Source organism: Chrysoperla carnea, chromosome 1, assembly GCF_905475395.1.
Source record: "Chrysoperla carnea chromosome 1, inChrCarn1.1, whole genome shotgun sequence".
Lineage (NCBI taxonomy): Eukaryota > Metazoa > Arthropoda > Insecta > Neuroptera > Chrysopidae > Chrysoperla > Chrysoperla carnea.
The window spans coordinates 37,982,228-38,008,617 of NC_058337.1; the positions used below are offsets into that span (position 1 = coordinate 37,982,228).

General features: G+C 28.8%; 1 protein-coding gene across 1 annotated transcript; it reads left to right on the forward strand.

Moving 5' to 3' along the window:
• Positions 1-295: 295 nt before the first annotated feature.
• Positions 296-26,390, forward strand: LOC123305115 (PH domain-containing protein DDB_G0275795). Its single transcript, XM_044886736.1, has 4 exons — positions 296-425; positions 23,551-23,767; positions 23,833-24,016; positions 25,889-26,390. The coding sequence occupies exons 1-4, from the start codon at positions 403-405 to the stop codon at positions 26,212-26,214; spliced, it is 750 nt and encodes a 249-aa protein (XP_044742671.1). The 5' UTR covers positions 296-402; the 3' UTR covers positions 26,215-26,390.

Here is a 26,390-nt window from a genome sequence, read left to right on the forward strand (position 1 = left end):
TTATCTAGAATGCTCAAAAGGGATTCAGGTGATACTACAAAACTCAAATAAAACAATTTTGAAAAAAGTGTGTATGATGATAAGAATTTTAAGTATAAAAAAAATCATAATTTTAAATATATAATTTCTGATCAGCCAAGGAAGGATCGTCTCTTATGGTATGGAGGCTTGTTTAGATTATAATATACAAATAATATAATATAAGTAATATATAAGTATATTTTATTTAAAAGTGAAGGGACACAGTTTATAAATATGGGTACAATATGGACAGGTTGTTTAGTATGTCGGAAAACACACGACAACACTGAATCAGTGAATTTAAAATAAAGGTGAAATTAATAAAAATCAACATCAACAATATTATTATTATTATATTAAAAATAAATTAACAAAACAAAAATGAAGACTTCATCGTGTGGAATGTAAGTTAAAACCGCAAACGCAAAAATATTTTATTTTATTTTCTTCATATTTATTTTTGATAAAGATCTATTTGTATAAAAGACAAAAGTAGAAAGTGAATTTTATAATATTTTATTCAAATCGATATATTTATGAAGTGATATAATCAACAACAAAAATATTATTTATAAATAATTAATATTCAAAAATTTAATAATCCACTCAAAAAAAATTTATTCAAATCTGGTTTTTATTAAAAATAAATCGTGTAGAAATTCATATATAGCATTAGGTTAATTAATAAACATTTTTTAATTACAAAATATTTAATAATTTATACAAAATATTTATAATAATCTGTATGTCACATGACTCCTTAAATTATACTTTCTTTTTCAGTATTCAAGTATAGGTAGTTTATTTTTGTGAACCGTACGGTATACAAAATAAATGACATTAATTGAGAAAAAAAATTAATCTTTTTATTTTACGGAAGAAAGTATGGTTACAAATTAATTGCAACCTTTTAATAACCTTGGGGTTAAACACCTTGTTACCGTTATACTATTGATAAAACTAATTTATTTCCTTCATTATGTATGTAATTAATGTTAATTAGTTTTGCCCACATTCGTTATAGGAACAAAGACTTAAAAGGTTATGGGTACAGACTTGGGTACATTTAATATGTCTCTGGGTTATGATAACTAGTAAAAATATTTAACGTTAATAACTTTTCGTTAATAAGTTAAACAAAATTTATAATATTTTTTATTTTAGAAAAAAAAAGTTAAATTAATAATGAAAGGAGGAAGAATTTAAAATAATTATCAGAAACCACGGTTTTGTATTGAAATTAAAAATAATTATTTCAATGAGAAATATTATTTATTTGAAGTAATGGTTTTAATGGCGTGGTACCTTTCGAAATAATAAATAATTATAGCTATAAAATAATGCCAATTTTTTTTTATTGGGGAGGGAAAAATTTATTACTTTGCAAATTGAGTACAATTATATTGTGTTAGTATTTATTTATATGCGGTGATTGATGATGGTAAATTTAGTTTTCTAGATTAAGTTTATAGACCTTTTTTGGATAATATTGTTCAAGGTGTTATGTATTGTACGTACTTCGTATAAATATCTATGCAAATCAAGAATTGATCGTTCGACATACAAAATTATATTTTTTAACATTGACATAATCAACTTCTTTAGTAATGAACTGATTTTTTGTTGATTTCAATTTAAACAAGTGAAAACAAATAATTGACTGAGTTAATTGTTGAAATACCATGTATAGATAGTGTTGATTACTCTATCACATTACACATACATATATGTCACACATTTATAACTGATATTCCCATATAATACATACTATACAATATGCGCCCGCACGGGTAAATAGTGATGTTGACAAAAAATGTTTCATACAAAAGTTGTTTATTTTGTTATAAGGAGCATTTTGTACTCATAAACTTTTGTTCTATTTCTAACGGTTTACAAGATGGGTCCTACGGACCCAAGACCCAATTGACCCATGTTGCTCATTTACAAACCTTTCTTTTTACATCCTGAGCACGCTATAAAAATTTCAGCTTGATATCTCTTTTCGTTTTTGGGTTATCGTGTTGACAGACAAACGGACAGACGGACAGACAAAATTTTGTTCGTGACTTCAATATTTTTAAGCGTTACAAACTTGGGACTAAACTTATTATACCTTGAGATATATTACATATATACATGGTATAAAAAGTTATGTAAAACACAAAACTACAAAAGTGTATATTCAAATTTGCATAATATCGATATTAAAAAAGCTGTGTTTGGATCGAAACGCAAAAATCTTCAGAAATAAACGTTTAGACTACGAATAGAGAAAGCGTATAGTGATTCCTAATATTACTTTTAAATCACTAGCCAAAATTCCCAGCATTGTCAGGGTAAGGTTCAATAATTTCGTGTAATATTCTCTTTAAGCAGATTTTTCATAGTCTAACACTTTACTTTTCAGTTAGTGAGTTTATTTCAAAATATTTTGAAACATTTTGTAGGTAAGAATAAATTTAGGCTCTACATTATAATGATATTTAAAAATTCATTTTTAAATACTGAATAAATATGGCCTAAAGCTTATTTACATTGTTTGTCATATCAAAGCGATATCACGTGCTTCTTACATGATACCTAGATTAAAACTAAAGGCAAAAGATTAAAAAAATATTTAGTGACAATTAATACATTAACTATAAATGGGATACATAGTTTAAAGTTGCAAAAGCATCTATTACATAATCGATTGTCGAGTTAAGGTAGTACGATCTTCAGGCAAGTTAGATTTGTAGTTGAAATTATTTGTACCTTATTTACAACTTTGATGACGAATTTTTTATAACTTCATGAAATGTGTTTTTTCGATATCTGCTTTAGTTTTTGCAATATTGAAAGCTAAATGTTTAAACAAAGTTTTCAATTTTCGATATATTCAAAATTACACTAGATATCGAAAAATTTTATTCTTACTTTTCGTCTTATATTGTCAAGTTATAACATAATTAAAAAATTGTCAAAATTGAAAAAATATATTTTTTTAAATTTGTGTCCCCTGCACTACCGGGTTCATACATCCTTAATTAGTCGGGCACAATGATTTTTTTTTTTTAATTTTTACCAACCAGTTTTGGAGAAATTTATGAAAATATGTCATCCATCTACCGTTTTCCCATAATACCAATGTTAAATATGCCTACTTTTGAAGTCATTTTTTATTTAAATAATCGGACAACCCCCCCCTCCACCCCTAAAATTTTCAGGATTGATTTAGACTTAGCCCAACTACATAAAAAAACATCAATCCTTTTATGCAACGTTACCTTGGCGCTCGTACATCCTTAATCCATTTTACATACCTAATTTAAACAATATTTAAAAAACATCTTGTTAATAGTTATATTATCTATTAATATCAATTCGGGGAAAAATGTTTTCTTCAATTTCTAAAATATTGATTTTTATTGAACAAGTCTTGGAAACTAGTTTGGTTTTATCCATAAATTGTAAAGTTTAGGTAAAATCGATTAAAAAAAATCGATATTTGAAACAAAAAATCAATAATCGCTACAACTATTTATGGTACATGGCATTAAAGATGGTATGGGATTAAACATTTCGATTCGTAAACTATCTTTGAAAGGCAGTTCTTTTTCTAAAAAGTCCTTTTTATTGATGATCAAGGGATTAGTTTAATAGTTATATTTATAAATACTTTTGTATTTTTGGCAATTGGTTCGTTCAAATAATTACAAAAATAGAAAATTTTTTTAAATTATATTTACATCTATTATTAAATAGTTAATTGAAGAAATTCAAAATTTAATGTAATAGTTAGTTTTGATTAGTTTTTAAGTAAATAATAAATTTTATGCATATTTTTATACAATGTTTATGAAATATATTAAGGTATACTAAGTTTAGTCCCAAGTTTGTAACGCTTAAAGATATTGATCATACGAACAAAATTTTGGTATAGGTGTTCATAAAATTGCCTAATTAGTCCATTTCCGGTTGTCTGTCTGTCTGTCCGTCTGTCATCACGATAACTCAAAAACGGAAAAAGATATCAAGATGAAATTTTTACAGCGTGCTCAGGACGTAAAAAGTGAGGCCAAGTTCGTAAATGAGCAACATAGGTCAATTGGGTCTTGGGTCCGTACGATCCATCTTGTAAACCATTAGAGATCGAACAAAAGTTTAATGGTAAAAAATGTTCTTTATAAAAAATAAACAACTCTTGTTTAAACATTTTTTTTGTAAACACCACGGTTTACCCACGAGGGCGCAAATTAGATGCAAATTTTATATTGTGTATTATATGGGAATATCAGTTATGAATGTGTGGCTATTTAAAAGTGGATATCTTTCTTTACTTGCGTATCGTCAAAAAACAAACACACACTGATATTCCCATAATAATGCATACTATAAAATTTGCACCTAATAAGCGCCTTCGTGGGTAAACAGTGAAGTTTACAAAAAAATTTTTCAAACAAAAGTTGTTTATTTTTTTATAAAGAACATTTTTTTATTTTTAAACTTTTGTTCTATCTCTAACGGTTTACAAGATGGGTCCTACGGATCCAAGACCCAATTGACCCATATTGCTCATTTACGAACTTGACCTCAGTTTTTAGGTCCTGAGTACGCTATAAAAATTTCATCTTGATATCTCTTTTCGTTTTTGAGTTATCGTGTCCACAGACGGACGGACGGACGGACTACGGACTATGAATATTTTTAGGCCTTACAAACTTTGGACTAAACTTAATATACTATGTATATTTCATATATATACATGGTTTAAAAATGAAAAAAATTTAATATTAAAATCGTAGCTGCCATAATTCTTTACATTTTTACTTTTTATTCCACTTTCTAGTATCAAAATTGATTGTACTGTTATTATATACAATTATATGGTTCAAAAAGTTGTACCAACATTAAATTGAAAAAAGTGGAATTCAATTGCTTTTCGTTCCTGTAAAAATAATAATTTCCGAGATATGTTGCATTTTATTAGATGGCAACTGAAGTCGAATCATTCAAACATTAATAATGAAAAAATGGAATAATTTGATATAATCTCACTGGTCCGATCTTAAAGTTCATTAAAGGTCTATAAAATGAGCTAGACGTCAGTAGTATGGAAATTATTGGAGCTATGACGAAAATATAATTCTTTACTAACTTTTTTTGGAGATAAATATAATTCTTTACTAGCTTTTTTGGAGATAAATTGCTAGATTCAATGAACCATAGATCAGAAAGTATTATTATACCATGTATATATGAAATATACATAGTATATTAAGTTTAGTCCCAAGTTTGTAACGCTTAAAAATAATGATGCTAGGAAAAAAATTTTGTCATAGGTGTTCATAAAATCACCTAATTAGTCCATTTCCGGTTGTCCGTCCGTCCGTCTGTGGAAACGATAACTCAAAAACGAAAAAAGACATCGAGCTGAAATTTTTACAGCGAACTCAGGACGTAAGAAGTGAGGTCAAGTTCGTAAATGTGCATCATAGGTCAATTGGGTCTTAAGTCCGTAGGTCCCAACTTGTAAACCGTTAGAGATAGAACAAAAGTTTAAATGTAAAAAATGTTCCTTATAAAAAATTAAACAAACATCAGACTTTCGTTTCAAACATTTTTTCGTAAACATCACTGTTTATCCGTGAGGGCGCCAATTAGGCGAAAATTTTATAATATGTACTATACTTGATTATCAGTTATGTATGTGTCACATGTTTGTATGTGTAATGTGATAAAGAAATCAACACTGACTTTGCATGGTATTTCAACAATTAACTCAGTCAATTGTTTGTTTTCATTTGTTTTTAATCAGCTTTATGGTGATGGCATACATTTTTCCATTCCACGAAAAACTGTAAAATAAACATCTATAAAATTAAACCAGTTATAAATTTTAAATTTAACTTTTTTTCAATTAATGTATAGCTTTTGATTTCTTAATTTTCTAAAAAGTCTATGTGACCAAACTTGACATGTTATTTTATATCCTTTCGAATGCCTATAACCAAATTTTCAGCGAGTTGCTAATATTCTTGAGCACAAAATTTTTATTTCTTCTACTACATATTACCCGTTTGAAGAAGGTTATACTTTCAATAATTACGACCTCAAAAATATTTTCATTTTACACCATACGGTAGACAAAAAATATCCTCGAGACTCGAAAATCAAATAATGAAAATCTAAAAAGTTGATTTCCTTAAATTTGTAACAGATCTCACAGTTAATTTCAGTTTTATTAGTAAACTTACCTTAACTTATCATCGAAAATGCAGATTTAGATAGACATAAGAATTTCCCTTACAGTGTGATAGAATTATTTTTTGCATTCAATCTTTAAAATCCAACTACCCAATCTATTTGAATCGGATGTTAAAACTTATTTTATTTTCATTAGGGAAGCGCCTAAAATGTTTTAAAATAGTAAATTTAAACTTTTATTCTTCTTTGCGCTCCCACCATCTTACAATCATATCTTTCCTACACCAGGGGGAGGGTAATCCAGAATCTAGAAACAGTTCATTAGATTGATATTATTCATAACATTAAAGGTTTGGATTCTACCATGCCATATACTTTTTTAAATTTGGTGCCAATAGGAACAAGTTTATGTCATATTTCCTCCGAAAATGTAGACTTACGCACTGCATCGTCAACGTGGAGAGGTGTGTTTGTTATAATAGCGGGAAAAATATATACCAACGAAGAGGGCTGGAATTGTGTTATAAATCCATTTCACGACCCTAATATCACGATTTATGGGGATGTGTGATATATTACACGTACACACAAGCACATACAGAGTGTCGTGTGGCTCGAAAGATATAGCTAAAGAGCGTATTCTTTGGACAAAGTACCCCGCAATATTAGATAGGAAAATGCTTTCTGTGAAACTTTTTCTAACCCAAAATAAAATGTTCTTTGGATCATTCTGATCAGAAGCTCTCACAGTCACAAACTTTTTAAACTGGTAGTTTTCTAGCTACCTTCGATCAAAAGCTACACATCAATATAGCTATATAAACCGTAGATCGAATACTACCAGTTAAACAGATTTGTAGCCATGAGAACTTTTGATCAGAACGATCCGTTTGGGAACATTTTGAGAGTGGTTTGGAAAAGTTTCACAGAAAACCATTTTCCTAGTCATATAGGTACAATAAATATAATATGTGTGTAGCTTTGACATCTCGTAGCTCGAAAACTACACGTTAAAAAGTTTTGTGGCCGTGAGAGTTTTTGATCAGAATAATGGGAAGAACATTTTGGTGCTGATTTGGAAAAGTTTCACAGAACGTCATTTTCCTAATCATATGTAAAAACTGTATATTCGAAGCTTTGATCGCCCGTAGCTTGGATACTACTCGTTAAAAAGTTTTGTGGCCGTGAGAACTTTAGATCAGAATGATTCAAAGAACATTTAAGGGTGGGTTAGAAAAAGTTTCACAGATATGCATTTTCCTATCTAATATTGCGAGATCCTTTAAGTCGCAAGTGCCTGTAGTGCCATTATCTCAGAAAACATTAAATAATAAATAGCATTAATGAAGGGGAAATATGACCTTAGTGATGAGGCTTACTAGTTTAATAGATGCGCAAGTCAATCTATCTTATTAAAAGTTTTGTTTTTTTTCATTTCTAAGCCCATTTAGCTTTCGATATTTTCGAAATCTGTTAAAAAAAGAGATAGAGAGTGTTTTAATATTACCGATTTAGAATTATTTTCAAGATTTCAGAAATTTAAAATGTGAAAATAAATAAAACAAGTTTTTTTAACTTCGTATGTTTATGAAAAAGTTTGTGAATATCTAATCCGGAAAGGAAGTGTCGACGCTTACCACAACACGCTCCTGTAAAAGCAAAATAATGTTTTTAAAAAGTAAAAATATAAAAGATTGAAGTTTTAATCTATTTAAACCATATTAATAACATTTAATGACTTGTGAACATGTCAATTAATTTATAATGTCCTTATTAATATACACTTCCTCGCAATATCAAAGAATGCGGAATTTACATAAATTATGAAATAAGATTATAAATCAAATTAAATACATTGTAGTCATAATTATTATAAACAAACACTTTACTCTAGTTAACTGTAATGTTACAATAAATAACAAATTTTTATAAAATAAAATAATAGAGCTGATTTAAAAAAAATGCACTAAAGTGTAAATAGTATATTGGACCCGGTAAAATCCGTCACTTCATCCCTCAAAAAGTGTATGAAAAAATCATAGTTTTAAAATGTACAATTTTCGGGGGCTTGCGTTGTGGAAAATGAAATTCTTCAAACTTTTCTGTTAATTTGACTTTATTTAGAATCGATTGGAGAAAATAACACCTTTCTAGCATGTATAAAACAGAAAATCGTTATTTTTACGGGATGTGGTTTAGTAAGCCTTAAACTACAAATAAAAATTTTATACATATTAAAAATTTGATTTTTTTATACACTTTTTGAGGGAAAAAAATCGTAAGAATCATGTTTTTCAAATTTTCGGAATTTTTTACTCGAAAACGAAAGGGCCTAGAGAAAAATATCTAAGAAAATTTGGTTAATTTTTACCCCAATTATATGATAAAATTTGTTTCGAAGCGATTCGGTCAACATTATTTATTTGTTTAAAAAAAAATAGTTTAAACAATATCCTACCGGGATATCATCTAGCAATTTGCACTTTTACGTTCAGGAGCATTTTTTTAATAGGATCCTGCAAAAATTGTTCATGCTCAATAACGGATTTTACCGAGTCTATATTGTACACTTGAATATGCAATAGCTCTAAGCAATCCGTTTGAGTGGACACATAATTTTTTACGGATAGCATATTTATATGAAAATGGTAATTTCAGTGTTACAAATAAATTTAGTATCCTGCCTGGACCTGAGTTCGAGTCCTAGCTTCTATGTAATTCTTTCTATTTGTTCAAATTAAAATAAGTAATGTGCGTTTTCCATTATAGTGCACAGTCTCACCTTCATATATTAAGTGGTATAATGTGTAACAACATTTAAGGGTATCATGTATGAGAGACTTTGACTTATATAAAGTACACAAAAATTGGAAATAAATGTTAAAATTTAGTTTCATAATAAAATATTTTATCATATATATTTATAATCATATTGAATGTATTCTTCGCTACTACCAGAAGTATTTTTTGTTATTAATTTCCCGACTGTTAAGCAGTGGTTGTTTTTCGTGCGTATCTTGTATGAATATTATTGTTTGTAAATTTCTTTATTACCTCGTATCGCCCAAACAGGTGGATGGATTTCAAAATTGAAGATATAATGTTATTTATCTCAAAAATCCAAATGTTCTTCAAGATAGGTGTTCGAAAAAACACAACAAAATGGCGGATTTTTGGAGCGAAATAGTAATACGTTAAAAAACAATAACTAACAAAACCTATCGATTAAGGTATCAAAATAACGGAAATTAAAAGAGGATTGAAAATATATATAAGTTACGTGTTTAAATTTAACAAGGAATAATTAATTGGCTTAAAAGTTTTGATATAGTATAATAAGAGGGTATAAAATAAATAATTGTAAAAATAAAGAGCCCGACTGCGTTAAATAAAATCTGAAAAGAAAGAAACAAATCCAGTAGGTTAACCTATCTACTTTAACTGTCGGGGCCCATTAAAACTAGACCAACTCAAATCTTCCCAATAATGGGCTCCGACTGTTAAAGTCGCTATGTAGACCTATTGGACTTGTTTCTTTCTTTTCAGATTTTATTTAACGTAGTAGGGTACTTTATTTTTTTTAATTATTTATTTTATGATGCCTTTTTGCTATGATATTAAAAAAGATAGATTATCACTGAGATGGCTTTGCAATCTTTAATATTATATGGGTTGGATCCAAAAAGGTATATAAGACCGAGAGAGTGGAGTTTTTGCTATGATAATAAAAAAGTTAGATTTACTCTTGGATGGCTTTGTAATTTTTTATTTTTGAAAATAAAGCGTTTGATCCATTATCTGTCTTATTTTTGAACATGATATAGGCATAAAAAAAGTCCTGGTATTAAGTTGATATAAAATTCCAATAATAAATTTACAATTACTGAACGCGCGAAATTATTTTCTAGAAATATTTTAAATTAAAAACGTACAGGGATATATTGCCTTCCTTAAGGACCTCGCGTTAAAGTCGTTGATTCATATACTTATTTCACTACATCTCATTTTTGTAATTTATGCCTAAAATTGATGAATTAAAATCACATCGACATCGAAATATTCGCAAACTGACTTCCAAACATTCGTAAAATTGAGAACCTCCTTATTTTGAAATCGTTGAATAAAAACAAACACCATATCATAACACCAGAAAATTGTAATTGATAAGGTAAGGTGCGTTCAGTTGACCAATGTACTTGCACACATAATTAATATAAATAAATAAAAAAAAGAAATTCTCATATGTAGATCAATTAAATCAAGTTTCATAAAAAAAATTGAAACACTTACGTCGTTCGACACAAAATTGCATAATCGATTCAAGTGGATTATTTATTTATTGTGTTGGAAGCCTGAAGAAATCAAGGTATATTTTACTATAACACTGTGCAAATAACTTAATTTCATATATGATTAATCTAATTTCAGTTTAATTTATTGAATATGATTTTATTAAGTTATTTTTATAAATTTTTAACCTCCATCTTCTGATTTCTATCTAATGAATAAAGTAAGGCACATCGGATACGCTGTATTTTCAGATTGTAAATATAATTTCAAATAGATCTTTCTTTTAGTAATAAAACTAGTCTATACTTTTTAGAATTGTTTGCAGTAAGTAAAATTCCGAGAATAGGTAGTTCAAGAACAGTGAGGAAGGGCACTAAAGAAAGCCATATTTATTTTTAATTGAATCACCAAGAGAGAATAAAAAGTAAATGGTAAAATTGTTTACCCACCATTCGATAAAATAGCATCGGACATCGGCTCGGATTTTTATATTTATTTTTGTTGAACCATTTTTATTAGAAATACCTAAATTAGAATGTAAACCAGTTTCAGAAGGGAGTTGGGTATGCAAATATGAGAAAAGAAATTTGACAACATAAAGAAGTCGTTAGTAACCATGTCGAAAAATGCATCATTTAGCCCTACCACTTAGGTATAATCAACCCAAAATCTTTTAACACAATCTTGGTTATTTAAGTCAAAAGCTTAATAATTTTCATCAATATTGAACTTTTATCAATATTTTTGCACACAAAATGGTAAAATAAACGATTTTTGGTCTGCTAATTCCAATAATTAGAATTTTAATTTTAGATCGATCTACTAAATTTTTTAGTAAACTTCTCAAAAAACTTTTAGAGGAATAGAAATCTACAGAAACTGAAGAAATATCAAGCGTATGGACTAAAAGACCCGAGTACCATACTTAAACTACCTACGATTTCAATGTTCTATAGCAGGGGTAGCAAACCAAAAGCACGCCGTGGGGTCGTAGCACGTCGTAGTTACACCCTGAATTACAATCGCTAATGACGCATAGTTTGTTTACGCATTGAATAATAGTCAATTTCGTTGACAAAATTGTCTATGGCCTAATTAGGCACGCTTTAGAAAAAATGGCACGTTGATACATAAGAGTTCGCCACCCCTGTTCTATAGTGTTTCTATCTTTGAGATATTTTTTTTAAGTTATTGATTTATATGTAGCTGTATTTTGTGAAACGATTAAAATCGAATTGTACCTATGGAAAGAAATTCGGAAAAAATCTTTTTGATTTTGTTTGTATATAGAAGTAGTATGAGTGTTTCATACCATTTTAAAAATTTTTTTAGTGTATAATATGACTCGTGTTGCGTGTCTCCAACACTTTATATAATAATTGGTTAACTGTTTTTTAAAATTGAAAAAGGTGCTTTCGAGTACACTTTAATCATCATTTTGTGGTCATATAATATTAATTGTAATTTAATATTTCACACCATGAAATAAATCGTTTTCATGTATATTTGGTGTAGACAATACGGAAGGCGACCATCTGATACTCTTTTAATTATTTATAACATGCAATTTTTTAACCCTCTATATTGCAGCGAAAAACCAAACTTTCTGCTATGTTGATTCAATCAATGGACGAACACTTGCAAGTGGAAAGAAAAACTTTTTGATTATTAATTGGCATTTGTCTGTGTGGGAGTCGGAACAGTCCGTTAGTGTTATGAGAATTTAACGATAAGATGTCATCGCCTCGAGTAAAAAATGAAAACCATATTTGTTAGACTCAGCTGATTTTTGCATTGAATGAAAAGATAAAAAATTTATCGCATTTGATGTATTCTTACATATGCTCTTTGAATGTAACAGACGTAGAGGCAGAGCCGAGTTTTGCTCGTGATCTGTAGTCTTTCTAATGTAGTTGTCATTACGTAAAAGAGGTGTGAGGGGAACTTTTTTCGGTAATGGCGGATAAAACCTCTGATGCGGAGGGGGGAGGGCGGTTGAGGATGAAAGTGAAAATCTGCTCGTGATATATAATATTTCCTCTATCTCTTAGAGTCTTAGACTAATATGGATACTCGGAAAAAAAATCACCATGTTTGATCGGGCTGGAAATGGCATTGAGGTATCGGACGCATTTATCAATAACATTCCAAATGAACCATTTGCATACTTCAACTTACATCTGAATAAATTTGGCTTAATTAAGAAGAGAAGAACATTCTTGTATGGGTATGATCAGAGAAAAATAAAGTAAGAAACGAAGACTCACCTGCTCTGATAGTATTCCATAAACCATTTGGAGCTGTTTAAAAACAGGATGAGTGCTTTGACGTCAGCGAAATTAAGGTAGTAGTAGTGTTCAAAGAATGGCAGGATAAAGTGAGTCCATTTCCTCATAGCAAAAGCTGGACAGTGACATAGAAGATGAGACACCGTTTCTTTTGTCCTCCTCACTGGGCAGCTTTTGCAACAGTCTTGATACACTACCACGACTATCCTATCCTACAGCTTAGTCAGTATCCTGTAATAGCCGCAACACTTTTGCTTATAGAGGCCATTTGAAGCGATATAAGATCTTGGAAACTTGATTGTACTCAGACCATTTGTGTGTTGTAGCACTACAAGTGCGTTCCTTCCTCCATCTTAGATTGGCTTCTTTAAGGTATCTCCATTCAGAGCAGGTTAAAGTTCACAAACGTAACCCCCGAATGCCTATTGACCCTTGTGGCCGACAGCGAGATGCCATCTCTAGCTAGGTCGCCGGCTTCATAATTCCCTGGAATGTCCTAGTGTCCCGGTACTCATATCAGGTTTACATACATTCTTTTCGCCAGCTCATTTAAGGGCGTTCTTACGCAGATTAAAAACCAAAACAATGACACAATAGGTAAGGCAGCAATTTTGTGCCTACTTCCGGTAAATTTCTAAATTCGGCGCTGGGTCTCTTGTTACCAACACGGAGTTATTTGATTCGAAAACTTTTCCATTTATACTTGCGGCGCTAACAACTTTTCTTTTAAATTTCTGATCTTTTTTTTATAAATCTACATGTTTGCTCGAATCTCTTCCATCTGAACAGATTTTTACATCTTATTTGTATGTCATATACGTTCAATATGTTTTCATGTGTGTATATGATTATTAAATGGCACTTTAATGTATGTACCTTGTTCAATAATAATATATTATACACTTATACAGTTTTTTTTTTTAATAATAATGATTCTTTGGTGTGGTCGAAAGTACGGCCTTGTGGTTCACCCTTCTTGTTTATTAATCATTAAAATAAATTATTAATATAATAACAATTGAATTAACTCTCCCATTTTTATGTGTCTTTTTCTTTTTTGATGGAATTTTGTTTTTACATAATGCACTTCTACACATAAATTTTGTTTTTTTTTTTTAAGTATTTTTTGTATTTAATGATTTTTAAGTACTTATTTTTTTTCGATTAATTCTTAAGTTAAAATTGTTGAAATTAAACATTAGAAAGTAAATATCAATTTTGGTGAATTAATCATTTTGGCCTAGCCTATGTTTGCTTTATTTGAGAAATGTAATTTTTTTAGTCCCCTTAATCTAACATATGGTTCGAGTTTACCAAAAAAGAAAGTCTTTTTTCCGAAATTTCGTATTCTGTCTCACTTAAACAGAAAATTTTTTAACTATCGTTAAAAAATGAATTTGTTCAGCTATTTAGGAATTCCATGCTTATGTATCTAGAAGCCCCATTAAAATAGCACATCCAAATGCGAATTTTCATAAACTGCTGATTGGAACGTTTTTCCAAATTTATCCATACAAAATTTTCATTTCTCCAGCTTCTAATTGCAAGTTATGACATAATTAAAAATTATGACATCATCACCCTCAGATGCAAATTTTCATAAAATGCAGATGTCATTCATTTGATAACGATTTGCCCACGTTTGTTTACCGAAAATTTGTGGTTTTCCACCCTTCAATTTTAAATTTTGAGGAAATTAAAACTTACTTCTGCACTTCCAAATTGGAATTTTCACAAAATGCAAATGCCATTCGTTTGATAACGGTTTGTTGACGTTTCTCCATTCAAAATTTTTGTTTATCTACCTGAATTTTAAACTTTCACTATACTAAAATTTGACATCAGCACCCCCATAAGCGAATTTTTACAAAATAAATATTATATATAAAATATAAAAATATAAAATATTTTAAATATACAAAAGAATTTTATAATAACAAAATATTTATTTGAATAGAAACTGTTCTTGATGCAAATAAGTATTCGTAGACGTTTTTATTCCAAAATTTTCTCTCATAATAATCCTTTTTGCTATATTTCTATGTACATGATTTATTGGATAAATTATGGATAAATAAATTCCATATTTAGGTATTCAAACATTCAATGTTGTTTGGGTATCGTACCCGAAGGGTCATAAACCGAACCGTCCGCCTGCCTGTCAGCACAGTACCTCATGGAATGGAAGCTTCCGTAAGAAAGTCCGAATCGCATTTGACCGGTATTTGAATTGTTTAAAATTTATCTTAAATTAATTAAAATTTACAATATAAAAAGTTCCTGTCAATAAATCTGCAAAAGTTTACCATCATATTTTTATAAATTGTGTGGGCAATCGTAGATAAACCATCGCCTACCGGGACTATTATCTATCTATATGCCTACCGGCGTGGCATTTGGTCAATAACAACTAAGTTTCCACGTTTACTTTTTTTTGCCAAAGACTGTCACATGTCACAAATTTGGGTTAACTTAGCCTTTAACTTGTCTGACAACATAAAGTAGGAGCATTATTAAGACAGCTTTCCTATTTAATTTAAAATGGATTCAGCAAATTTTTATTTGTTCCACTAAATGTATTTGGTTTTTATTTTATTTTATTTAGACCGACACTCAGAAAAGCGACAATTCCTTAATCTGACACTATGAAATTTGAAAATTTAAAAGTATCGGAGACGAGCTCGCTGATTTGTTGACTGTTGGACCAAAGTAAGTATCGGTAAAACCGTGTTTGATAGTCAAATATTTTCTAATTAAAATGAGCAGGCGTTCTACTTCAGCGCAAATTTTTGACTTGTTGTAAAAAAATTCCAAAAAATGTACGCTAGTTTTATATCTAAACTGTTCATAACGTATTTGTTTTTCCCATCACTTCCACCAAAAAGTCCAAAAATTCACGTAACATTTAAAAAAAAAAACAGCAAATCACATATACAATTACGATTGGAATTAATTACATTTTATTTGAATTAGCTAATTAATAACTAATGATTATTGAATTTCAAATGTTATCAAAGGAAGTTGTTTAAGGTATTTATCAAAAAATATTGAGCAAACACGGCCAGTTATTTTAATTTAAACAGGCGGCAGAAAATAAACGTTTATCAAAAGTTATTCAAAATTTTTTTAGATATTTTTATGAACCTATAGGAGTCCGTAGAAAACAATTTAAAAAAATATTATCAGTATTTTACTACTTTAATTAAGTAATTATAATTAGTAATAACATTCACATTATTAAATAAATTCTATCTGTCTTAAATTTTATTTATCTTCACACTATGTATGTATGTACCTACTTCAGTATACAGTAGAACCTCGATAACTTAAACCTCGGTAACATAAAAACCTCTGTTACTTCAAAAAATACTATGTTCTCTTCCCATCAGAGCCCAAAACCTCTATAACTTAAAATAAGCAACCTCTATAACTTAAATAAATAATCTCTGTATAGGCCCTCAGTAACTACATAGAAACATGTACATACCTCTATATTAACTAGGGTACATAGAAACATGTACATACCTCTATATTAACCTTTACCTAACATAGACCCTTGATAACTTAAAACCTCTATAACTTAAAATATTTTGTGTTTCCCTTGGACTTTAACTTATCGAGGTTCTACTGTATTATTAATTTAATTTTTTATATAATTAAAGGATGAGGGCTTTTGAATTAAGGTACCTTCGGCAAGTATCAAGGCTCGTGGCTAATATCAAGATATCGAAAATTAGAACACATAAGGGGTGGTACACAATTAAATTTAACAAAAGTACTAAATCCGAAATATCAACATCATACGGCTAACGGATTTATGCTTAAACTAATATTTTAATTATCTGTAAATTGAATTTTGATTTTATTGTCCTAAATCGTATTGATTTAAAATTTATTTGAAAAACTTGTTCTTTTTGCATTGTGCGAAGCAGGAATTTTCCCATGTAGCAAAGAAAAATTCAGCTCATTGCCCCTAAAAGTTATTTTCATTTCAAGCCGGCTCTGAATAGTTGACCTCTACGAATGAAATTACTAAAGTATTTTCTATATGATTTTGAATAAAATTATACAAAAAATGATTTTTTTTTTTTATAAAATATTAGTTTACTTTAATGTTCATTCAAAACACCGATATTATACGAACACAAAATAGTTTTTAAAATGAACTAAAAAGTAAAGCTTTTATTAAGTTTCACCTGTCCCGTTGTCTGTCTGTAATCAAATCTTGCAAGTCAAATTTGATACACTTCCCGGTTTCCGATTGAGCTGAAATTTTGCATACACATTTAGCTTGGATGACAATGCATAGTAAGGTTGTGGCGTCCAGATTTTCCCATAGCTTCCGCCATATTTGATATTTATACACTTTTTTTAGTCTTAAATTAAAAATTTTAATAAAAAATACTTTTTAAGGGACAAGCTTTTATTGTACAAAAAAGTAGATAATAATTTTATCTATGAGTCACTCATACCCGTCTATTTGTAAAAGCTTGAGGCGTTTAATATCAAGAATGAATCGTAAAATAATTAGGCTTGTGGAGTAGATGAGGCGTTCCGATTCATTTTTGATATTTCAAATTTTCACTATACTAAGCCTCAAGCTTTTACAAATAGTCGGGTATGAGTGCCTCATAGATAAAATTATTTTCTACTTCGGTCGTACAATAAAAGCTTGTCCCTTAAAAAGAATCTTTTATTAAAATTTTTTTTATGCTTATTACTCAATACTAAAACGTGGTAAATTTTATATTATTTTTTGTTTTAATTTTCAATTTAAGACTAAAAAGCATATACAGAAAAAATAACAATATTAGTGAATAGGCAAAAAGACAGACAAGAAAGAAAGCGATTTAATAAAAGCGTGGTAATAATAATAATTGACCATCATAATTGTGATTGGGATGATATGACTAACAATCAATAAATAAAAATTGCTTTCTATTATTTAATTTTAAACAATATTTAGTGTTAAATTATGACATTTAATTGCCGTCTTTAGAGTGACCTTAAATAATATTAATTATGCAATAAAATTTAACCTGTCATATCAAAAAATTTGACATTTAAAAGAAATATTTCAAAATTTGTATCCGTGTTCTCATTAACAAGCCCTCAATGCATATTATAAAGATCATCCCAAAAATTACAAAAACTCTTCTTATTCAGAATACCACATGCCAATTATGCACGAAAATAGATGCGTGAAACGCTTGTAAAAATAAATAGAAAAAATTATAAAGTATTCTGAAATCTTGAAAGTATCTGGATAAATAATTAATTAGAAATTAATTATAGCTAATTATTTGCTACAAGTTTATGTTTGTGTACTATAAAACAACGGATTTTTTAGAAGTAATTTTTAGTTCACTGAAATTTAAAGAATATAAAATTTGCAAATATTTAATACAATTCTTATCACCTGAAAATTGAACGTAGTCTAAAATTGAATTCCTCGGTTTTAATAAGAAATTTTAAGCAAAACTTTACAAGCTTTATAAAAATTATCAAGTTTAGGTTTATTTAATGTATATTTAATGAAAATAGGCTAGTACATTTTTTTACATACTCTGTTATTTTTCCCATTCCCAAGTGTTTGGAAAATGTCCTCAAATGTGATTGCTTAAAAAAAATTGGTGTCTATTTCTTATGCTCTTGTATTACGCTTCTGTGCGTATTTTTTTTAAATTCTGTTACTATTGAAAATGGGATGAATTTATCTCGACAAAAAGCGTATGTTATTATGGCTCGCGTTTAATTTTATAATTTTTGAGACGCTATTGATGTTTTCTTCTCAAAAATTACCAAAAACTAATAAATTTGTGATATTTCGGTACGTTGTTGCATCAGTTTACATAAATGAAGCTGCTTCGAACAGCTAATTATAGCTATAAAATTATCTCATTTCCTGTCGATAATGTATAAACTAATAAAATTTAATCAAATATGAAAATCATTTTTGTTTATTAACATATTTAATTAACCATTTCTTGATCATTTCCCTGGACAATTCCTTTTTTTTCCTTAATCGCCTATGATTCTGTTACTTGACTATTCAAGGAGTTTACTAGGAATTGCATGAAGAACAGCGATGCCAGAATTTATCCTTGGTTTAGAATAACTGGAGCGTAGCTCTGATTTAGCGTTAATCGAGATACAAACAATTTTTCGAGTGTTAAAAAATGATAGAATACTTTTTTTAAAATAATTGACACACTATAAATACACTAAAATGGATAATAAATTCATTACAAAATAAATTATACTTGTTAATCAAGAATATATTTTGTTTCATGACCTTTTACCTTAAGTTATTATAATAAAGCAAACAAGTAAGACATCACATCAAAGCAACAAACATTTCATACTAAATAAAAATTACCTATATAGAATTTTACTTTCACCTTAAAAGTTAAGTTAGTACCTAGGTATACTTACCATACTATTATTTTTATTTTTATTATGTGATTCGCTAATAATAATTTATAATAAATTATAAAAGATTCTCTTGTCTGATAGATATTAACTAATAGTTTTTTAGCTATAATACAAAACTTATGTATTATATTATATTTATGATATCATCACATGCACTTCCATTGTTATAAAAGCAGTATGCTTTTATTAAATAAAAGAAAAATCTATAATATAGGGATGTACCTATACAATTTGATGCACGGAATAAAATGTAAATAATAGATGGGTAGTTACTAAGGAGTTTTCGGCATCTCAACTAAGACATTATGAAAAATGTAACTTACTTGTGTAACATTATTAAAAATAACATTTGTGTTATTTAAACAAATTTCTTGTTTGAAAAATAATTTAGAATTATAATTAAACTACCAAATTCTCAGGAACATGTAGTGTCACTCTAAAAAAATCTTGTCAAAATTGTAATATGATTTATTAACTAACACATTAGGGCCATAAATTAAACCAAAATAAAAGTTGTATTAATCTCTAGAGCAGTGTACTCATACAATGGACCGGCCGAGGCCACTCGCCCAGAACCATGAGACTGGAGTTATTAAACAAATTCGGCTAGAAGTTTTGTTTTGCTTCCTTGTAAGCGATATAAAGCCTAAATGGTGCACTTTAGGATACCGGTGCTGTGGAACTTTTTGTTCCTTAGATGTTTTTCTATACCTTAAAAAGAAAAAAAAACAATTTTTTGTTGCAAAATTTTGCAAACAAATTCGAAAAAAAAGCCTAAAAAGCTCTATTTTTCAATTGACTTTACTTATTTGCTAATAATTGTTTATAATAAAATTGATCTATCGCTCTCTATCTTCTAGCTGAAACCTCAACGAGCAGAATTAGTATTGGAACGATTCATTCGGCCTTATAGTGTTTGCATAGTTCCATTTTGTACTAAATGTCTGAAAAAAAGTTGTTGACTTTGGACAGACCGCAATATTAGAGTTTTTATCCAAATTTAATCTGCTTGACGATAAAGGAAAGAGTGAAATATCAACCTTAATTAGGAATAATGTTGCCTATACGCATATTCAATATTAACAGTTACAGCGTTTAAAGAACGAAAAAAAATTCCTTTATTGCAAAATGAAATTTCTCAAGGAATTGTCAACTTAACGAGATGTGGCTTTAAAATTTAATAATAACTCCAGCCCCCAGGTTCCGGACAAGCGGACTTGACAGGTCCCTTTAGAGATTAAAACAACTTCTGATCTGTAACCGAAATAAACACGTAAGCCATATTTCCGTTAGTTTATGGGCCTAGTTGTGGTAATAAACAGGATTTCGTAACTAGGCTCATTTTCTTAGTTTGTAGAACAACCCAGATATTAATTTATTTAGAATTTGTTAAAAAAGTAATAAATTGAATATAAAACAATAAACACACTCTGAATGAAAAAAAGTTTCAATTGAACAAATGTTACGAGAGTTGGTAATATTTGCGAGAGTTTATTTTAGAATGGCTAAATTTCGCATATTTCTTAAGTACATTTTGCATCTGAGAGCGATTGCGCTTATAAACGCGGGAAATGTGTATGTTTTTGCTGTGACTATATATACAGGACATAAAATAGCCTTTCTTCACACTTTTATCACAGAAACTACTTGAGCTATAATGTTGCGCTTTTCAATTTAAGTAGATATATACTCTGGGACGCCGTATATCAATTTCACGTTCACGTCTTTCATCGTTTCCGATTATTTAATTAAAATACTTAATCATATTAAAATCAGAGCCTCACTCAAATAATTTGAATAATGATGCAAATCTGAATTTTATCGAGTTTCTTGCATTTTTGTTTAGTAATGTTTGTAATGTTTCAGAAGGTTTTTCTATTTTTTTCAACGATAGAAACCTTTTAAAAAAATTAGCCATTTTCCAAAATTTACCGAATTTTTTATCAAAATCCGATAGATTTATCCAACCATTATCTATTTTACAATTATGGAAGTTCTTATATATAAGATAATATCATGAGTGAACAACATGCATATATAAGAATTTTCTATATATCATGTACATTATGTTTAATAATAATAAATTCTCTTAGCCCTCAGGGCATTTTAATTTTGTTATTTTAAAGAAATCAATTATTGCAAAATACCTCTACCTATATTATGATATAATCATCGATATTAGAGGCTAATATTTATACCCTAAATATATAGGACAAAATATCTTTGCAATAGAGTAAATATGGTAAAATAGTCAGACGTCTTATCCAAAAGCAAAGTTTTGAACTGTTTTTTGTAGAAAAGTATTATTAAAAAGGTGGTTATGCAATTATGTGTTTATTAATATTTTTAAATAATTCAAAATTTTTGATGCCGGTTCTTTTGGAATATTGTAGCATGAGAATCAAGTTTTATCCTCCAAACAAATTGCAAACTGAATAGAGACAATTTCCACTAGCATTTTATAGATAATGTATGAAAAAAATTAAAATAAAGATTATTTTTTTGGGTGCTTTAGGTATTAGCTTTTATTGTACTAAAAAATAGAAAATCATTTTTCAAGTAGCTCATACGTGAATATTTGTAAAAACTGAACGCGCTTAGTTTAAAATAAAGAGTGATTCGAAACACCTCAAGATTTTACAAATAATCATCTATGAGTGATATATAAGGAGTATTATTTTCTACTTTTTAGTATAATATGAATAGGAAATAATCCTGATATCGAATTGGCCATATTACCCATAAAAATTTAAAACTAGACTTGATACCATGACAAAATTTGAAAGTGGAATTAAAATTGATTAAAAAACGAAGAAGTTATAATATACAATTAAACATTTCATTCGAAGGTTGCTCATCTCCTTTTAGCAAAACAAAGTTTTATATGTAATCTCTATGGCGATACCCACTTATGACGTCACTAATGGGTATCTTCCTCTTTGTTTAATTAATAATTTTATACATTCATATCTTGCATACTAGAAAAGATTTTTAAAAACCAACTTCGTTTTTCTATTCGTCATTCTTCATCTAAAGTGATAAAAAAAATTTAGTTTAAAGGTTGTAAACCTTATGCCGGTTTTCCATTACACGGACAAACAAAAGCGAAATTCCAACTGCAACAAAAACAAAAACTTACTAAAACAGTAATAGCCATTGGCTGATACATTGCCAGTCTCCAAAATGTTTGCCAAAAGTTACAGTTTTGTTTTTTTCGACTCGAGTTTCAGTTTTGTTTTTGTTTGTCCGTTTAGTGGAAAACCGGTATTGAGATAACTTTTGTTTTTATAATTATTATAAAGTCAATTGTTCTATCGAACATCGCAACAACAAAAAAATATTAAACTTTCATGGTTTTACGAACCTAATTTGGTTGTAGTAAATTTATGCTTGATAGACTAAAGTACAAAAAACCAATTGATCAGACAATCATAAGACTTTAGCAGCACTGTGTCGCGAAATAATCTTTTTTAGGAAAAACCAATTGATAATTTTGGCAAAATGAAAGTCAAGGATTCTTTAAACTTTTTCGGCAAGAATTAGTGTTTCACCGAGGCTACGAGGTGAGGCGACTTTTATTTAATATATTAGGAAATATATTTATTTTTTAAAAATTTTATAGAAAATACTAAATAAATTATAAATGATATAAAAATTAATAAATACTCCAGAAAAATTTTTAATTATTTTTTGTTTTTATGAATTTATAGGTATGTAATTAAATATAATATGATTTAATTATTACAATATTATGATATTATAATATAATAATATAATTAATAATATTAAAACAAATAGAAATTAGAATTGTTGTTTATTTTCATTATGTTCTTCAAAAGATAATATCAATTTATTATTGAGATTTTATAATAAAAAGAGATAGAGAAACAGAGAAACAATGAGATAGAAAGAGAACGTGTCATCTCAATACCCCCGTCTATGCTCGATACTCTTTTTTGTTAGGCCAATTTTTTTTTATTTCACTGTTTTCCTTCCAAAACCTTGCCTCACCTCGTAACTCTGGAAACACTAGCAAGAATAAAGAACAATAGAGATTATTATAAGTTTAAAAAGACAAACAGTTAATTAAAGGCAGTTAATCTGTCTTTTAAGCAACTGCCCTTACTATCAGCATATAAATGTAATTTGGTGCAATTATCAAACACTTAAAGCTTTTAAGTTGATACTCTCTTTACTCCAGATGACAAAATTAACAAATGAAGTCATGTGCTCAAAACGGTATTGAATTTTAATGTTTAATTTTATGATTTTTGTTTTTATAGTTTAAATAATACATCCAATTACATTTTCATTTTGATTTTTGTTTCAGATATTTAGTGCTAGCACTAAGTTTAACATTATGTACATTCGTACAATCAAGGCCGGCACCAGAAGAAGACTACGATTATAAAGAAGAACAACCAGAACCACCAAAACCAGTAGTACCTGTAAGAAGTTCACCACTTTTACGAAGAGGTCCAAGTGTACGAGCAATTGGAAAGCAAGCACCAGCTGCAACAAGTACCACTACAACAACAACGCAAAAGGTAACGTGACTCACAAACTTAAAGTCATTGGACTTTTTAAAGATGAATTATTATTATTCTTGTAGCCAGAAGCAGCAGCTGGTGATGATTATGAATATGAAGATGAACAAGAAGGTCAAGAAACACCTGTTGTAACAACTACGACAGAGGCTCCGAAAAAAGGAATTCGTACGGGTGTTGTTCGTCCATTCAGAAGTAATGATGATTTATTGGCAGCACTTAAAAGACGTCGCCAGCAATCCTCAAATGGTAAGTTTAAACAATGTTTTATAAAATTGATTAAAATTGAATGAAAAGCGTTCTTCATTAAAAAAAGATTAAAAATGTATGCGTTCCCTGTTTTATAAGAACCTGTTACTTCTAGAGTCATACCAAATGTGCACGCTTAGGTAAAGTGTTTCTAAGTACTCAAAAAACTAGTCAAAATTTCCCAAATTATGCCTATAATTGCACAAAATAACCTTAATAAAAATTTTGCACAAAAATAATGTTTACAAGGTACTTTTTGGAATTCCGTTACAAAGTGACCTAACGAAATTCTTATTACTTCGTCATGTCGGTCCTTCTGATTGTAAATTTTTTAATTCAATTGATTTCAGCTTTAATCGTTGAACAGATGCAAAATGAAAAACAATTTGCCTTTTTTCTTATATAATCATTACACAAGGTATACGCCACAAATTATAAAAATTTGGTTCATCTTCTGGCTTTAAAATTCTAAAATCATCAAGTTTCAAAGTAAAGATCTAGAGGATGAAATTGTAAAAAGAAAGCTTGCTTTGCAGTTTTTGGTTCTTATATATCATTGATGGGATTGGATTTAATTAATTTTTAGTTTATTATTTTGAGACCTTTCTGATTAATATTAGTCAAACGGAAATTTTGTAATAACCAAAGGCTGAGAAACTAAGCTTGATTGCAATGGATTCTTATTTGTAGGCATAAATTCATAATATATATCTACAACAATGATATTAGACAAAAAAAAATTAAATTTTTTGTATTTTTGAACTTTAAATATAAGAATCTGCATAAGAATTAAGAATATTTTTAGAAGAAAAAGATATGTTGATAAGTTTATAGCAAAGAGGGTATGATATGGTGTAGTAATTTTGTTTTCTACAACTTTGCTTATTTTTACCCGATTACGACGGGGGTGACAATTTGGACCGGTATGTTATGATACCGTGCTAAATATTAAATGAAAGAGCTTAATTAGCGCATTTCAAAAACGTTTACATTGTTATACATTATCACGAAATTATAAGCCCAAAACAATTTAAATTTAACTTAAGACAAAAAACTAAAACTCGGTTTCTACAAAATCACGCTCTAAAAACTAAAAAATAACCTCTTTAAGAAGTAAAATTTTAGTTTTTGAAATTTATTTTTATAAAAATTTTACTTCGAGAAATTATTAAAATTACAAACGCTAATAAATGATAACCTATCGTTAAATTACACAACACTTTCTTCTTGGAATTTTATTGCCTGTGCTACTCTACTCTGTGATCTGGGGTCCCAAAAAATTATATTATGTATTTTGTGTGTAAAAATAATTTGCAGATTATTTTGGAATAAAAATGTAGATGAATGTAGATAAAATGTAGGAAAAAAAGTATTTTCAAGTTTTTGGGCATAAAAACACCATATGAATTGGAGCGAAAGAGAAGTACACTATTAATAATTTAAAAAATTATAATTTTCGTGCACAATTTTAGGTTTATCTAGTTTCCATTTTGTCGCTCATAATTACATAGAACTTTACAAATGAAAAGACTTTACTTAAGACTTCTTTAACTTTCTGTCTCAGGCTTCTAAATATTGTACAATATTAAATCTTCTGAAGTTCTATCAATGCTGAAAATACAAGAGCTATATTTTGTTTTCCCTTTATACCAATACGAAATTTTTAATTAGTTATTTTTCTTGATCGGATATAGTTGCGAAATCATTATCGTTGTTCAATAAAATTCGAAAACTGCGCGTGTTAGGGAATTCATTTCAGGGTATTTTTAATAACGCTTTTTCTCATTGAGTCCTAAGCATTGAAGATTTTTGCATTTATTTCTTTTGTTTTGGCCGATTTCAACAAACTAAAAATAATAATCTTTATTTTAGACAAATCTCAAATTAAACAACAATCAGCACCCGTGGAACAATACGAAGATGCACCAGTAATTAAAAAAACTTCTCAAGCTACCAAAGCAAATGCAGCTGGTCGTAAACGGTATAATAATTCAAGGCCAGCACAGCCACAACCTGAAGAACAAGAGAAAGAAGAAACACCTTCAGATTCCACGCCACGAACAGCAAGAGGACGTTTTACTGGTAGGCCATCATCAAGATTACAACGACAAATTGATAGTGAAAGTCAAGGTTCTGAAACTAGTCAACAAGTAGCAATAACAAATCCAAGAAGTTACCGGCCAAGAAGTAGACAATAAATAAAATAAACAAATTTATAGTTATTATGTTTTTAGTCCGGGGCATAAACGAAAACCGTAAGAGCAGAGTGATATAAGACCAATTTATTGATGTACTACGTCATTTTATTAGTTACTTATTGTGTGCAAGAAAAAGTAGAAAATGGTTTTTTCAACATCAAAAATAATATTAGCGA

Excerpts from the sequence above, each read along its gene's own strand:
- LOC123305115 (XM_044886736.1), top strand. The coding sequence starts at position 403 with ATGAAGACTTCATCGTGTGGAAT. Across the intron at positions 23,768-23,832 it reads CTACAACAACAACGCAAAAG|CCAGAAGCAGCAGCTGGTGA; the intron begins GTAACGTGACTC and ends TTATTCTTGTAG. Across the intron at positions 24,017-25,888 it reads TCGCCAGCAATCCTCAAATG|ACAAATCTCAAATTAAACAA; the intron begins GTAAGTTTAAAC and ends TCTTTATTTTAG.